Raw genomic sequence first — 18,233 nt, 5'->3', positions numbered from 1 at the left:
TGATAATCTCCTCACTAAAGCATTCATACAAAATTCTGTCTATTTGATGAAAAAGTTTAAAAGCATTAACTGCTGCTGAACAAGTTGAAAAATCCACACAAATTTTTCTAAATATACATCACAGAAACACGATAAATATCATACCATTATAAGACCAACGGACCAACGCTCTTACACGCGGATTCCACACATTTCTTGATTCATTTTGCGCAACTAATGCGACACCCTGCTGATTACTGTTTTTGAAAATCATACCGTTATAGACTAACATTCTTACATGTGGATTCCACCATGCAGGCCAGAAAAAAAAGAAAAAAAGACTTTCATTGACAAGGATGTGTATCATTGAAATATCTGAATAAACAAATAAATTTGTTTATAAAAAAATATAAAAAAATATATGCATTGTTTTCTAGTTTTCAAAACATATTTTATATACGTTATTTTTAATTGCAAATATGCTTCTGTTTATTTACTACATGTCACTGGATTCTTCTTCCTTTTGTCTCAACATCCTTAACACATTGCTCTAATTCTAATGTTTGATTTTTAATGGAATTTTCAGCTTTTCTGCTTAGTATTACCTTATGTTGAAACATTTGTTTTAGCATCATTTTTTCCTCACCTTTATGTTCAGACTAAGTGTTATTCTGGACTGTTTAATCGACCTTCCAGTCTCAATACAATTGTTATCTATTGGTATACATCAGCTGCAAATTATTCATGCAATGAATATACAACCTTCCATGGGCTGACAATCAAGAGTGCTTACTTGGAATCTAGTTCGTTCCACAGAAACTCTTGCACTTAAGATGTTGACAACCTTTCATCTGATCCCTGCCGTACATTTCTAAAAAGAATTCTGTTTCAAAAGATTAGGAAAACCAATGCAAACAGTAAAATCATCAGATTCATACGAAATGTATTAAATACATTAGAAATGCAGGACCAAAGGTTATAGATATGCTGGAATGGAGAAAGTGATGTGTTACCTGATGGAAGGGAACTAACATTTTATCAAGTTAGGTTAAAAAAAATATTGAACAACGACTGAAAATGCGTGTGAAAGAAAGCCATACAACAACAGCAACCACCACAACAACAAAACAATATTTACAATAATTCCTCTGGTGCCCATCTGTTCCACTGAAATGGAAAAGAAAGAAAAAAATAAAGAACTGAAAGAAATAAGAATTGAAAAGAAAAACAAGATGTCCAGGGGGGGGCGTGTTAATTTCATCCTTTAGAGTCTGTTAGATTAAGAATTAAGAATTAGAAAGAAACTGATTATTTAGGATAATTAGCGACCTTTGTGTCTTCCTGCATGACATGGTTGGTCAGACTCTGCTAGAGAATTTTTAAACTTTGATTTTACACAACAATTACCCACAAACTTAGTTGTAAGCATGGGAAAGCATCAATTCCATCTTTTAGAGTTTGCTATGCAGTATTATTTAGAATAATTAGCAACCTTTGTATATTCCTGCATGGGAAGATTATTCAGAATGTGCTAGAAAATTGTCAGCCTTTGATTTTACCCAAATTAATGTCATCTTTTGCATAGAATATTAATGTCCTGAATTATCCCCTTGTTTGATTGATCTGTTTAATCTAGATCCTATGCTATTATTTTTAATTATAAGTCCTGAATTAAAAATTATACATGCAACATATTTAGAAATATAGTGTTATGTATCTCTCTTCTTTTAAAACTTTACAGCTATTCAATAGTTTTAGCCCTTCTAAAAATTTGGTTGAATCTTGCAATTCATTCCCGTAGTATGTACATCAATTTGATGTGTTTCAAACGACGTATAATCGCAGAATCCTCTCTGACTGCAAGATCAACAACCATTTAAAGTTGGAAGGTTTGTATAACTCCAAGCAGTTGCCAACAATGAGGAAGGCGGAATGAAGATCGGTTGTTATGGAAACCAAAATTCTCTGTTGGATCTCAGGAATTACTCTGCATGACCCTATCTGCCATGAGGAGATCTGAAGTCATTGCACCAATCGAGGGCAAAATGACAGAATGATGGCTCAAATTGTTGACAATGCTGAATGAAACTGTCGCAAAATGCACTTTTAAATTAGAAGTTGCTAGCAGCAATTATGAGTGTGTTTTTTGATGCAGATCTTCTCGATGTGTGAAAGAATCAATAAGACTACATAAACTGAATCCAATACATACGTCTTGTATTACTGTGCTATTATGAACCCTACAAAACATAACAACAAGGCTTTCAGACCAGTCTGCATACTTGCTATTGTCAAACGAGATGAAGTCCAGCAGAATTTTATTTTGCTAAATATAAATTTGGAGGAAATTAGAGTAAAGAACCCACTCAAATCATCTATTACATACAAGGCAAATGTTTAATTGTACATCCAACTAATACGTGAAAAATACACAGCAATCAACCAAAAAGTGGTATTTGTTAAATCAGCGTAACCCTGGATGTATAATATTATCCATTATGCTGACTCGAGTTATGCGTGTGTATGTCCAGAGATAGGATTGGGAAAAAGAAGAAAGAGGGGGGGGTGAGGGAAAAGAGAGGTAGTACAAGTGATGTTACACTTTTGCCCGGGCAATGTCAGGTATCCCTGCTAGTGGAGAGACTTTTTAGAAGAGTTCTTTATTTTTTGCTGATTATAATTAATCCCGTCTTGTCCTATTTTCCAATATGACATATCTTAATTGTTACACAAAGTAATTGAAACATTGAAAATTATATGGTTGCCTCATTTACTCCGTCACAAAAAATAACGATCATTTTAAATTTTGATTTTAAGAGTATTTTTTTGAATTTGGAAAACAGTTATCACGGACACACATTCGGTTGATTTTGTTTTAAATGAATACTAATTTGGATTGGAATGAGACTTAATCAGTTCTACACTTACCTGTATTGTTGTCGTCCTTAAGTATTTCGTACGAGCTGTGGAAAGAAAGAAAAGATTTTTATAATAAAAATACTAATTATATTTAATAATATTAATATATTTCTTTCTATTTTAATCAATGGTCGATCTTTTATGTGTGACATTTAAACACTATTGATTATGTCTAAAGTTCGATCTTTGATAAAAAAATTATAATGCTTTTCCCGAATGCTACTGATAGCAATATATCTGGAACACAATCACAAGCTCTAAATCTAAAAAAGAAAACACAAATCTAGCTTTCCCGGAAATATCTGATAATTTTTTTTAAGTAGCTTTCATTCTACTTAAATAATTATTATTTTTCACAATTTTAATCTCTGAAGTTGAAGTTGAATGCAACTTTTCTACTTTTTTTGCATTCTGTTATTCCATAAAAATTCCATCAACCAATCCTCTGCTTAGCTGGTTGGCCCAATACCATACTGAATGATACCATTTTGTTCTCAAGTATGTGGCAAAGCTCACTAAAGTAAATATATCAGCAAAATAGCTTAGTAAGTCATAACCATATATATATATATATATATATATATATATAGTTTTAAAAATAATAGGCGGAAGTTTCTCGAGAGCTCTTTCAGCTATCATCTCGTCAGGAGAAAATCGATAGCGAACAAAATAATATTGTGTCGAAAAACAAAGAGTTCTAATGGGGAACTTATTAAATGTGCCAAAAGTACGGGGACACTAAATAAATTTTTTTACGTTTAAAAACTATTAAAATATTGGCACAACGAGGGAGGAAAAAAAAAGCAGGAGAAAAAATTCAAAGTTCCCCAAAGAGAAACAATGCGTTTGATGTTTCTTTTTGCCGGTACAAAGAAGGTTGACGCACCGCAATAGAGACAGACTCCAAAATCTTTAAATGGTTTTTGGAGTCCGCTCTATGTAGCACCTCGAACAAATCTATTTTATATCTATTGGCACAGCACGGGTTATCAACCAAATGCTGGCCAATAGCAGAGTCCAAGGCTGCAGAAGGAGGGAGACCACCAGACCCCATCCTTCCTTGTCTGATCTTCGATGGAACATGCTGGTTTATACGAGTCAAAAGGTGCAAGAATGTTCGCCCAACATAACCAGCATCGCACTGGCATCTAAACTGATATACAATATTACTATTTTGGATGTAAGGCAAACTATCCTTGCGAAAAGACGGAAAAGCAGGTCTCGTAGTATATACCAAATGCAAAGACACAGAATTGAAGCAGTCGTAAATACTTCTTCGAATCTGTTTGGAAATTCTATTACTCCCCTCCCCAATCCACGGTAATTTCAAATAAACCGGGCATTTCAAGGGTCCAAACTTTTTAGGGGATTTAAAATCAACAACCTTTTGGAAAATACAGTCATCAATAAGGTCAACAGGATAACCATTATTGATGAATATTTCCCTATATATATATATATATATATATATACACACACATATATACAGATATTAGAACTAGCATAGATGATGTAGAATCATTTCTCTTAGCAAACTACCCGGATATCTTAGCATAAAGTGAAACTAACTTGCACTCCTCCATCCCCTCTAACATCTTTAACATGTCTGGTTATCTTCCATTTTGTCGTAAAGACAGACACATGCACAAACTTGGAGTCTATATTCGTAACTCACTCTCCATGACTAGGGAATCTAAACTAAAATCACATGACCAGGCCTTCATGTGTTTTAAATTAACTTTACAACATAGCGTTAGCTACCTATATTTTCTTTATCGCCCTCCCTCGACCCAGGACTGTACTCATGTTCCCACAGGGAAGTTCTAAAGTAAACCCCACACTCCCCAATGGTTTACTCCTACTTGCGCAGCTGCCATTGCTCAGAGGCAACATGCATACCACAGATTTATCCAGCATAAGTCCAGTACAAACAGACAAAAGTTTATAGAAGTAATTCTAAGAAAGAAGTAGCGATAGCTAAGAGAGAATATACCGAAACCACCAGGGAATGCATTGAAGCACAGAAAGTAGGAACTTGTGATTTCTGGTAAATCTACAACAGTGTAATAAATAATGGGCCATTCCCTCACTATCCAACAATCATGAGGTTGTTGGCATGGCAACCGAGAAAGCTAACATGCTTGCCCGTCAGTTACCTGAAACTCTACTTTGGATCCAGCAAACCACTCCCTTTCCGATTTTCCTTTGCGGACAAAAAACACATTAGATGATCTGAAAATCATCCCTTCTCAAGTACATGATATCATAAAAAACTAGACACCTCAAAAGCATGTGGACCTGATCTCATCCTGACTGTACTATTTAAAAAAATGCTCTGCTGAGGTTGCTCCAGTTCTCTCCAAACTCTTCAATAAATGCCTAAACTAATCATGCTTTCCTGACTGCTGGAAAACTGCTTCTGTGGTACCAGTTTACAAGAATTCTGGCAAAACTCACCCATTAAATTATTGTCTCATTAGCCTCCTCTCTCTTTTTGCCAAAATATTTTAGCCCATAATTAATCAAGTTCTAGTCCACCACCTTACAGTTGATAAACTTCTGTCTGACCAACAATATGGATTTAGGCAAGCCTGTTCTATTGTAGATATTCTAATTGTAATCTCTTAACGTATATCCCATGCGCTGGATAAAGCAGGGAAGAGGATGGCAGTAGCCCTAGACATATCTAAGGTTTTTGACAGGGTATAATGGTCTTCTCATGAAAATCAGATCCTATGGTATTACTGGATTAATACTTAACAAAATTAAATCCTTCTTAAATAAGAGAAGAATCCAGGTTGTCCTCAATGGTCGTACATCCAAACAATATGATATAAATGTGGGTGTACCTAAGGGGTTGATCCTTGGACCTTTATTATTCCTGATGGTGGTAAATGACCTCCCTGATAAAATAGCCTCCAGATGAATATATTTGCTAATTACACCACACTCTATAACAGACATGAGGAGAAAACGAATAAATACATATCCAAGGAAATAGCGGTAATCCTAGAGAAAGACCTCCTGTCTGTAGTGGAATGAGGTCAAAAATGGATGGTAACGTTCAATGCTGCTGAGACTAAGCTTGTTTCCTTTAATAATTACGAAAAACCTTCTCAACCACAAATAGTTATGGCTAAAGATACATTACATGAAAGAACTTCATTCAAACTCCTCGGCTTAATGTTCACAAGGAACAATTGGAACAGATACATCAATAGCAATGTCCAAGGCTGCTGCAAAGAAGCTGGGCTCTCTCTACTGTGCTAGAATGTTACTTATGCCTGAAAGTATCTTGTACCTCTATAAGCCGACCATTCGGCCATGTATTGAGTATTATTGTCACACTTGGGCTGGTGCATCTGCTACTAGTCCTTCACTTCTGGACAGGGTCTAAAAGAGAGTCGCCAATCTGATAGGTCCTGAACTGTCATTTAAGCTTCAACCTCTGTCCCATCAACGAAATGTTGCATTCCTCTGCCTGTTTGAAAAGTATTTTCATGGTGGATGCTCTGATGAACTACAACCCCTTGTACCCCCCTCGACGTAAACACCCCTGACAAACCTAACAAGCAACAAAGTTCCACTCTTACACAATCGAGATTCCTAGATGTACAAAAGCCTTTTACTCTAATAGTTTCTACCCCAGAACTGCTAGACTTTGGAACTCGCTTCCGGGATTTTGCTTTCCCAACTGTACTGACACGCAGAAGTTCAAGTCTAATGTGAAGAAACATTTTGCTGCTCAACTCCCTACATAGTATTCTTCCAACTTATGCCCCTGATAGTAGGCCCCTGCATCAAAGTGGCAATGTGCATTGTTTGGGGTAAAAATATAAAAAAAAAAAAAGATAAAGAAAGCATATATGCATATAAACAAATGTATTATGACATTTTTTCTGTTTTAGATAGAATGCATGATTGAAAATGTTTTCGTGATACTCTGGTTTGGAATGCATGTTATGAATTTTTTTTTTTTTTTACACAGTGATCATCACTTATCGAGGCCTGGAAGCCACTCAGGGATAAGGGTTATTGCAAGTACATTACGTTAGTGTGGAGATTTGATGAAGTGTTTACTTAAGGGGGCAGTTCATTAGGAATTTGTTAACATTGGACTTGAACACATCCAAGTTGTAGTCCGGTGGGAAGCAGGCAGACGGAACAGAGTTCCACAGGCATGCAGTTCTAAGAAAGAAGCTTTGTTCATGGAATCCGCGTTTTGATTTAGGCACAGATATAGAGTGGGGGAAATTATTGACAGTGGCTTTAGCTAGACGGGTGTTTTTCGTGAAAGATTGGCGAGGGGGGGACCAGAGATTGGAGTTCAGACGAGCACCTGCCTCTGGTTTGGAATGCATGTTGTGAAGAGAGTAAACAACCGTAATACCTATTTATATGCTATTTGGAACGTGATTTGAGAAATATTTCGAATTGTAAATATTTGCCACTTTTCTATTTTAGATTGAGCTGCATATAAAAGTTGTTGATTGATATTTTAATTATGTTATTGAGGATGAGATTTGATTAGATTATGCCTCGTCCCTATATATATATATATATATATATATATATATATATATATAATAAAAGAGGCACAGAAATTCCCCTCTGGACTAAATTACTGTAGGTTTGCAAGAACAGATGCCACATACAAATTTATTATGCCTAAACTATTATCAGCTATCTTCTCTAACTTTTGACCGCCATCATAGACACATTTATTTGCTATATTAAAACCCTATACTTCATCCTAGGAGAGCCATCATCTACAGAGGAAGTAGTTCTAATTTTTCCCTCTCTTTCTATAGTCCTCTTCCTGCCACCAGTCTACACCCCAAAAATATATACACATTCTTACTATGCCCTCCAGTCACCCTTCTTAACTGGATAATAAACTCCTATACACAGCATTAACTTTTCATTTCCCTTACACAAAATAATGATTTCTCCCTTACACATTTTCATCCCTTCTCATTGGTTGCTACTTCTCAACCCGCTTATTCGAGAATAGATACCTTATTGAATAAACAAACACATTGGCTTTTAAAAAAACATTTTTTTTTCTGTTTCGTTTTCCTTCTCCCCACAATTTTAATTAACTTCTTCTACTGTTGTCATTTCAACTTATTGTTTTATGCAAATTAAAACAAAGGCATAATCACGATATTTGAGGTTTGTAATACCAGCAGGCGAACAACAGATTTCGTAAACATATACACACGGACACATCAACATACACAAACCAAGCAAGTTAGATTATAGGGAGCCATGCTGGGAGGCAGATGGACTGATACTTACACATATATATATACAGTGATGATCATATTTATTGGCACGGTAAAATAAAAGTTAAATTTTGTCTAATAAATTCTAAAAAAGGGATTAAATTAAAGAAAATAACAAAGTATATTATGTATTTTTAACTGGCCTTTCCGATGCAGCAATCGGATTTTAGAAAAAATAAATAACAAAGGAACAACAAACATAATTGCAAAAAACCCTTGTTCAAAATTATTGGCACGATTTATTTAATAATCAATTGTATAGCCTTTGGCCTTGATTACCTTCCTCGGTCGCTTTTCATAGTTTACAACCAAGTTGTTGCACTCTTCAGTAGTAATTTTAGCCCACTCTTCCTGACAATAATCCTCCAATTGAATAAGATTCTTAGGCTTCCTTTGCATTACCCTCAATTTTAATGTTCTCCATAAATTTTCAATTGGATTAAGGTCTGGGCTTTGTGATGGCCACTCCAAAACATTAATATGATTGTCCTCAAGCCATTTCTTAGTCAGTTTAGCCGAATGCTTTGGGTCATTATCTTGCATGAACCACCAACGACGACCAAGTGAGAGCTCTTTAGCAGAGTCTTTCAGGTTTTTATCCAATATTTTAACATAATCTTCCTTTTTTATGCTACCTGTGACCTTAACAAGTCGCCCTGGTCCAGAGGCAGCAAAGGATCCCCAAAACATCAAACTGCCTCCACCGTGCTTCACTGTGGGTATGGTGTTCTTAGGCAGGAAAGCTTCGCCAGATTTTCTGTAAATATAAGACACTTTATTATGGCCAAATAACTCTATTTTCGTTTCGTCAGTCCATAGAACACGTTTCCAGAATGCAACATCTTTATCAATATGACGTTTTGCAAAGGCTAGCCTTGCTTTCAGGTGCATAGGCTTCAATAAGGGAGTCTTTCTCGGACGACATGCTTTTAAACCAGCTCTCTTCAAAACTCTACCAACTGTATGTCGAGATACATTCACTCCAGAGGTGCTCTGTTCATCAACAATCTCCCCAACAGAGATCCTTGGGTTTTGTTTTACTTGTCGAACAATTTTCCGTTCATCTCTTGGGGAAAGAATCCTTTTTCTCCCTCTACCCTCTAAACTCATAACGTGGCCTTGCGATTTGAACTTGTTTATTATGGTTCTAACAGTGGATTTGGGAAGGTTTAGCTTCTTTGAAATCTTATCATAGCCCTCCCCATTGGTATAGCATGCTACAACAAGCTTCCTGACGTCTTCGCTGTGTTCCTTAGTTTTAACCATGGCGATTGAAAATTATAATTTAGGCACTTATAATAGTTTAAATAAATCGCTATCTAAAAATTATCTGAAAAAAATTATTCACTGAATTAGTGTTAAACAAGCATAATATGGCTATAAAAAAGTTCAGAAAGCACGTAAACCGGAAATTGATTGATATTATACTGATACTAAAAGAAAAACAAAGCCGTGCCAATAATTTTGAACAAGGGTTTTTTGCAATTATGTTTGTTGTTCCTTTGTTATTTATTTTTTCTAAAATCCGATTGCTGCATCGGAAAGGCCAGTTAAAAATACATAATATACTTTGTTATTTTCTTTAATTTAATCCCTTTTTTAGAATTTATTAGACAAAATTTAACTTTTATTTTACCGTGCCAATAAATATGATCATCACTGTATAGAGAGAGAGAGAGACAGAGAGCAAGAGGGAGACAAAGAGTGAGAGAGACAGACAGACAGACAGACAGACAGACAGGAATAAAATATTCTTTTTTATTTTAGATGACCATTTTCTTTGCTTTTAAATACTACGCATAGAAGTTTATGGTAAATGTGTAGTTTAGCGGCGTAAATTATTTGACAGATAAAATATTATAGAAACTATTTATTTTTATATAAAACATTATTAGACCCAAAGGCTTAAATAAAACCAGCAAAAAATTCATTTTTATTATTTTCATAATTTTTTATTAAATTTAATGTACGATATTCGAGGCCGCCATATTGCTTTTAAAATTTGGCCTTTCTAAGGTTTGACAGATTAGCCTTTTGAAGGCCAAATTTGGCCTCTTTCATACTTTTTCATTACAAAAAATATGGTAGCCAAAAATCATAATTTGGCAACATCTCGTACAGATATCTATGAAAAGTTTACTAAAAACTGCATACCATCTACATACAAATTGTTGAAGAGCACCGATCTCTATTTTTTTTTATTTTCATTGATAAGAAGTTGAGTAAAAACTCTGTAAAAAAAAGTGATGATATGATAAATTACTTACGGAGCTTCCTCTTGGTGAATAATGTACCTTTTGATAGATGGTTCCTAATAAAACATAAAGAAGAGAGTAAACAGTTTTCATTGTCAATCTTAGCAGTTCTGCTGTTTTTTAAACTTTGTTTCAAAAATATATTTTATTATTAGAAAATAAATAATAAATTTTAAACTACAAGTTTTATTTGCATTGCGATTTAATTTTAAAATTGCATTGTCTTATAATCTAATAGTTTTATTTGAAAGTTGCATTTTATGATGTTAAAACTTAATGCCTTTACATTATTATTAGTGGATGTTATTAAAATTGAAACTATAGATTGTAATTGAATTCAAGAGTTTATCATTTGAAAATTAGATTATATTTTATAATCAAATATTTTATTCTACGTGTATGTGTGTGTGTTGGAAAAATAAAAAGCAGTAAAACAAATACACTTATTTTCTCTGTAACAATTTAACAATAAAAATGACAAAATAGCTTGTACATAACATAGAAGGTGCATGCAATTTGTGTCTATTGTCTAGTAATTGCGGATTTAAATCTGATGGAAATCAGATTAATATTCGATCTGAAACTATCAGAAAATTCTTTAAAGTTAAACATTTACTTTTAAATCTAATGTTCTCCTAAACGAATCATTGGATTTCTATTAATGGTTTCCAAATAAGGAATTTATTATTAGTGAAAAATATCAGAATTAAAACCAAACTGCATATCATATTAACATTACCTACAGGCATGAGACACGGAAGCTTCTGCATAGCTTAATAGCTATAAAAATAGCTTCATAACTTGCTAAAGTTTATCAAAAACTGCATACTATGCATACACAAATTGTTGATATGCATCAATCTTTTTAAAAATATATTATTTAATAAAACTCAAAATGAGAGACATTATTTAATGCCTACATTTATCTTTATTATAATTTACTTTCATTGATAAAAGGTTAAGAAAAAACTATATGCAAAAGGGTAATGATATAATCAATTACTTACAGAATTTTTCTCTTGTGCCCAGCTTGTTGATGGATCCTAACAAATGATTAAAAGAGGGTAAAAAACTTTTCATTACAAGTATTTAAAGTTTTGCCATTTTTCTGTAAGTTGGTTTCAAACTTGATTATTATTAGTGGAAAATTACCAGAACATAAGTTATTTTTTTGCATTGGAGAAGGTATATCATTGTAAAATTAGATTACGTGTTATAATTTTATTGCCTTGAACTTTTATTAGCTTACATTGATTATTGAACTTAAGGCCCTTAACATTCTTATTAGTAGATATTATTCAAAATTTTAACTACAGGTTTTATTTGCAAATAAATCACCAGAGTTAATCATTTGATAATGAAATTATATAATCTAATATTTTCATTCCAATATATATATATATATATATATATATATATATATATATATATATATATATATATATATATATATATATATAGTAACGTCCAAAACTAAGGGACAAAATTTAAAAATCTCATATTTGTTAGAAATAACAACTGTGAAAAGCTGAAATTTTGACAACTCGTAGTCGTTATCAGCCATAATAACATACTAAAATTTGAATCATTTACAAAGAATAGAAAAAGAATTATAACAATTATTTATTTTCAAAATAGGAAAGTAAGGGACAAAATTGAGAAAAACAATGTAAACAATATGCTATATTCAATTTTTTTGATTTTCTCTAAAGAATAAGTCTTAGTCATTTGTAAACGTTACATCAGCCGGCACCATGGCGAAACACCCAAAACTTGATTACTCTGTGAGACAAGCTATTGTAAAGCTACACAAGGAAATTATATCAGATGTGACGAGAGAAACTGGCTTAATAAAAAAGAACCTTCAGAAATACTTAGAAGCAATCCCTGGAAAGTCAAGCTTTAAGGAAATACAGATAGCTGACATAAAGGGAACAGTGTCTATCCTTTAAAAAACCCTCGGATATAAATTTAAACTGTAATAGAATCAAGTGTTAGGAAGGAGCCCCTTGATCTCTTCAAACTAACAAAAGTAAAATAAAAAATATTAGAGCTACTCTGGTGATTTTCTTTTATTTTGCAGGTCCGAGTAAACTTTATTTCAATTGCTTCATATTACTGATACATTTACCAAACTCTGTCGGAATCTTAATTATGTCAGGTGGAGAAGTGATTGGAAACTAACCATTACCAATTTAGAGAAGCAATTGTGAGAAGTCGGCTGCAGTTGTGTTTCCAGAAATATAATACCAAATTTCATCAAGATAGGTTGAGGTGATGGGGCAGAGGAGAGTGATCATAAACAAGTTAGCTGTTGCTATAGTGGCGCCCTGGGATAGTGGGAGTTTATGAAAAGCCGTACGAAATAAAACCTTAACCTTTGACCTTGAAAAATAGTGTGCACCATCCTTACTTGAGAAACAATCATCATGCCAGGTTTAGTCATGATTGGTCCAGTGGTGTGAGCTGTAGGAGAGTATATTATACATAGACTCTGACCTTGACCTTTGTTCGTAACCGTGAAAAATGGTGTGCACCATCATCATGCCAGATTTAGTCATGATCGGTCCAGTGGTGTGGGCTGTAGGAGAGTTGTACTCACAGACACACACACGAACGCTACTACTTTTGTTGTTAAAAATATAAATTTTATAATTATTTATAATGAGCTTTGTTTTTTGCATGATATATTAGGATATTTAAAAAATAAATTTTGAATATACTGAAGTGTAGTAAGAATACAGGTTGTATAATACTGTAAATATAAAGTCCAAATAAATATTAGTATCAATATTTATAAGACGATAGCAGGCAGATAAAGAAAACTCACTATGCAAGATAGAGCAATAATATAAATGGAAATTTTGAGTTAAATTATGTATTAGGTTGATGCAAAAACAATATCGTTTTCTTACATATGTTACTTTTATATATGATTTCTGTATCAATTCATTGATATATATAGCCATGTTATATATCATTTTAAAGCACGTTTTTCGCTCTATCGAATCGTGTTTTTCGTTACCATTCTCAATTTCTTCATTCATTTTTTTTAGGCTTTTCGACAGCATGGACAAAATTCATATCTGCATGATTTTCTTGTTCCAGTTCAAACTAGGCCGAAATCTGCCGAGATGACAATGATGCATTTGTCCCAGGAACCACTAAAGAATGTGTGGTACAATGGTCGTTTAAGAAATTTCACAATGATGATGAAAACTTAGATGGAGACGCTCGCAGGCAGCCAACTACGGTTGATAACAAACATTTAAAAGCCTTAATTGAAGCCGATTCTCACAAAACCACACGAGAAGTTGCTGTTGAACTCGAGGTCAACCACTCAGCAGTCTTATAAGCAAATAGTGAAGTCCAATAAGTTGGATAAATGGGTGCCGCATGAATTGAATGATAATAAAAAAAAATTTTTGTTTTAAGGTGTCTTCTACGCTCCTTCTGCGCAACAAAAACAACCCATTCTTGAGCAGATTGTGACATGTGATGAGAAGCGGATCCTCTATGACTACTGGCGACGTTCAGCATAGTAGTTGGATGCCAGAGGAGCTCTAACGTATGTGCCCGAGATTGATCAATATGAAGAGACCAATTCTCTTCCATGACAATGCTCGCCTAATATTGCTCAACTAACCCTGCAGAAGCTGGACAAATTGGGCTAAGAGACTTTGCCTCATCTGCCATAATCACTGGCAAGAGGTCCAGTGAACAACTGGACAACTACCTACACAAAAAGTGCTTCAAAAGCAAATATAATGCCGAATCGGCCTCCAATGACTTCATCGGATTTCTATGCTAATGGTATAAATAAACTTGTTTCTCGTTTGCAAAAATGTGTCAATTCTAATAGTTCTTATTTCGATTAATAACATTTAAGGTGAAGTTCAACGTCAAAAAACATTATTTTTGCACCGACCTAATATAATTACAACAAAATTTATTGTTTGACAAAGGAATACAGATAATTATTCAAGTCTTTTTTCTTTAACCCATGGATTTTCAATAAATGGCTTATATCATCAAAGGAAAAGTTGAAAAATAGATATAGGTAATTATGATTTTTGCTTATGACACTATTCAAGTCTCCATGAAGAAGTTTTTCTCATGCAAAGCCAAAATTATTTTCAGCCACCCTTCACAAGCACAGACCTAGGCATGTGGTTAGGTCTGTAGCATATAAGTGAACCTTTCAAAATCATATAGGGTTTATCTACTTCTAACTTACATTTTTTGAGCTAGAGCATTATTTGTGTGAAAAATTAGCGAAAAATGGGCCTAAATTTGTGACAAAAATTTTTAAAGTCGTCAGAAAATGTCATATTCCAAATTTCACTTACCCAAGACACAAAATAAGGCATTCAAGCAAGAAAGTACCATATGTAGATTGAATTCAGCAAAAAAAAAAACTATACCAAAAATGTTTATTGGTGATTTGCCCTGCAAGAATGTGCATTTTTGTCTGTGATAATGACATTAAATTGTTTTACTACATTTGTAGTATGATAATGACGTTAAATTGTTTTACTACATTTGTAGTATGATAATGACGTTAAATTGTTTTACTACATTTGTAGTATGATAATGACGTTAAATTGTTTTACTACATTTTTTATGATAATGACGTTAGATTGTTTTACTACATTTTTTATGATCATGACGTTAGATTGTTTTACTACATTTGTTATGATAATGACGTTAGATTGTTTTACTACATTTGTTATGATAATGACGTTAGATTGTTTTACTACATTTTTTATGACTTGAATAGTCTTTTATTTGCTCATAGATTGAAAATATGCAAAAGGGAGGTTAAAAGTTCTTCACTAAACAGAAAATGGAATTTTGAAAAATTAATAAATACTTACAAAATTCGGTAGAAAGCTCAGTAGAAAGGGATGTTTTATATTTATTTCCTCATCATCTTGTTGTTTTCTTTTTTTAGCCTGACGAACATAGAAAGTGGAAAAAAGTTTGTTTTATATTTTTAATAGATTTTGTACAAATTTTTAATAGATATTGTAAAATTTTTTAATAGACTTTGTACAAATTTATACTAGATATTGTACAAATTTTTAATAGATAATGTACAAATATTAATAGATATTGTACAAATTTTTAATTGATATTGTACAAATTTTTAATAGATAATGTACAAATTTTTAATAGATATTGTACAAATTTTTAATAGATATTTTACAAATTTTTAATAGATATTGTACAAATTTTTAATAGATATTGTACAATTTTTTAATAGATATTGTACAATTTTTTAATAGATATTGTAAAAATTTTTAACAGATATTGTACAAATTTTTAACAGATATTGTACAATTTTTAATAGATATTGTACAAATTTTTAATAGATATTGTACAATTTTTTAATAGATATTGTACAAATTTTTAATAGATATTGTACAAATTTTTAACAGATATTGTACACATTTTTAATAGATATTGTACAAATTTTTAATAGATATTGTACAAATTTTTTACAGATATTGTACAAATTTTTAATAGATATTGTCTTTAAAACATCTGATACCTATTTTTATCTTTCTCAAAAAAAAAACAACTGGGAGAAAGAAAACCCTTTAAACAAAACTGCATTTTTGGAGTCATGCTTTTATGTACTGAAAACTCTTCATTTTAGAAGCCAATTAATTTTTCTATGTACTCGTCCAGTAATGGCAGATTGAAATATCATAGAAATAGAATGAATATTTGATTAAAAATTGGTGCACGGAAGTTCATTCCAGCTTGGATCAGGTGATTGCCTCTAACACAAGTAAGAAAAGAGGCTATAAACTTTTAATTACCAATCTTTAAATTTCTGCTGATCTTTTAACTTGGTTTCAAAACATGAATTTTTTTATTAAATTATTATAATTTAAACAAGGTTTATTTGCATTAAATACGGTTTAAGATTTTAAAATTTGTCTTTTAATCTAATATTTTGATTCAAAAGTTACTTTTCATCAGCTTGAATTTTGCTTATATATAATATAACTTAGTACTCTTACATTATTATAAGTAGATATTATTATGTCTTATAAACTAATGTTTTAATTCTAGATTATTAATGCATATTTAAAAAATAAGTAGTAAGATGTGTATGCCTTTTTCTTGGTTAGAATTTAACAATAAAAATAAATAACAAAAAAGCTTGTACATAACATAGCAGGCATTTGTGTCCATTGTCAAGTAACGGCATATTTAAATTTGATAGTAATGAGAAAAATATTAGATCTGGAAATACGAGAAAATTCTTTAAAACTGAAAATTTCTTTGTAGCTGATATTCTCTCGAAATAATCTTTGAACTTCTGTTTTTTACTCAGGTTTTCCAAAAACGAATTTATTATTTGAAAATATTAGTATTTAAACTAAACTGCTTTTCATGTTATGATTCTTCTATGGGGTCAAACATAAAAGTCTCTCTATAGCTGGATTGCTAAAAAATAGCGAAATGTTTCAGCTTCAAACGTATCTAATGTGTATTTCATTTTATTAAAATTCAACCAACGCTTCTATAAAAAGAACACAAAACCTAACGTAAATTTTGCGTGACCCACATAACGTTCCGACACTTGAAAAGACTACATTGAAAAAACCAAACGGACTTCTACTTGCTGATTTTATGCTCCAACAACAACATGGCAAAAAAAGGGCATACTGAAGGTGAAATTTACCTTCGAAATATATTTATGAATTCCAATATAAAAATTTCAAACAAAATAAATATGTGTCTATTTTGTAATAATGCATTGTTTTGGCTTCAAACATATCTAATGTGTATTTCATTTTATTAAAATTCAACCAACACTTCTATAAAAGGAACACAAACCCTAACATAAATTTTGCGTGACCAACGTACTGTTCCGATACTTGAAAAGACTACCGTGAAAACACCAAATGGACTTCTACTTGCTGATTTTGTACACCAACAACAACATGGCAAAAAAAAAAAAAGAAGACATACTGAAGATGAAGTTTACCTTCGAAATTTTGGAAATAGGGTATGATTATTAATTTCTCCAATATCAAATAATCCTTATACACTTTGAAATTGACTTTACGTATGAAAACCAAAGAAGAGAAATATAACATATGAGAAATATTTGGAATCAAGTCTTCCCTTGCTGTTATTTTAGATCATTTGAAACCATAGCAGCAAGATTCAGTCTCCCCTCCATCAAGGTCAGAGGTTTTGAAAAAATATCAGATATTTTATAATTCATGTGCAAAACTATGAAAATAAATATCTATGATTGAAACATTTTATGGCTGTAAAAATGTGCTAAAAATTGGCTCTTGATGATGGATGACCCCCTTAATGTGCGACCTTAAAGGCTAAATGCCACATAGCCCACTACACAATTCAGGCCATAACCTTTCCGACGGCCTCCATTTGTTAAATTCTGATCAATAGTCACTGAGATTTAGAACTTATAAAAGTGCCAAAAAAAGGTGGTATATTTATGGATATATCTATACTAGTAGCTAAATTGTATATTGAAATGCTCATATCTTTAGTTCAATGGAACAAAACTACATGAAAATTTGCAGCCTTTTGAAGATTATAATACTATTCTATGATTAAAATTTTATGACAATTGTAAAAAAAGAACCTATATGTTCAAACAAATAAAATATGCCCACATTTGCCTACATTTGTATATATAATGTCCAGCAGACCGATTTGGTTGAGCTACTTTGGTTGTCTACTCTGCCAGGCCACTAATATATAATAATAATTATAATTATTAATTAATTATAATATT

The 18,233-nt window shown here is 32.3% G+C and overlaps 1 protein-coding gene across 1 annotated transcript; it reads right to left on the bottom strand.

The window, feature by feature from the left end:
- Positions 1-481: 481 nt before the first annotated feature.
- Positions 482-17,860, bottom strand: LOC145268592 (uncharacterized). Its single transcript, XM_080124040.1, has 6 exons — positions 17,843-17,860; positions 15,319-15,396; positions 11,449-11,484; positions 10,454-10,497; positions 2,908-2,942; positions 482-1,146 (listed from the first exon to the last, which is right to left on the bottom strand). Exons 1-6 carry the CDS (start codon positions 17,858-17,860, stop codon positions 1,028-1,030), a joined length of 330 nt encoding a protein of 109 aa, XP_079980166.1. The 3' UTR covers positions 482-1,027.
- Between the last annotated feature and the right edge of the window lie 373 nt (positions 17,861-18,233).

The sequence above is a fragment of the Euprymna scolopes genome, chromosome 44 (genome assembly GCF_053919585.1).
Source record: "Euprymna scolopes isolate OS-2025 chromosome 44, ASM5391958v1, whole genome shotgun sequence".
In the NCBI taxonomy this organism is placed as follows: Eukaryota; Metazoa; Mollusca; class Cephalopoda; order Sepiida; family Sepiolidae; genus Euprymna; species Euprymna scolopes.
This window is presented reverse-complemented; position numbering and strand designations above follow the sequence as displayed.

Coding starts and splice junctions, on each gene's coding strand:
- LOC145268592 (XM_080124040.1), bottom strand. Junction 11,485..15,318: donor TGAGCTTTCTACCGAATTTT/GTAAGTATTTAT, acceptor ATCATTTGTTAG/GATCCATCAACAAGCTGGGC. Junction 10,498..11,448: donor GGGCACAAGAGAAAAATTCT/GTAAGTAATTGA, acceptor ATGTTTTATTAG/GAACCATCTATCAAAAGGTA.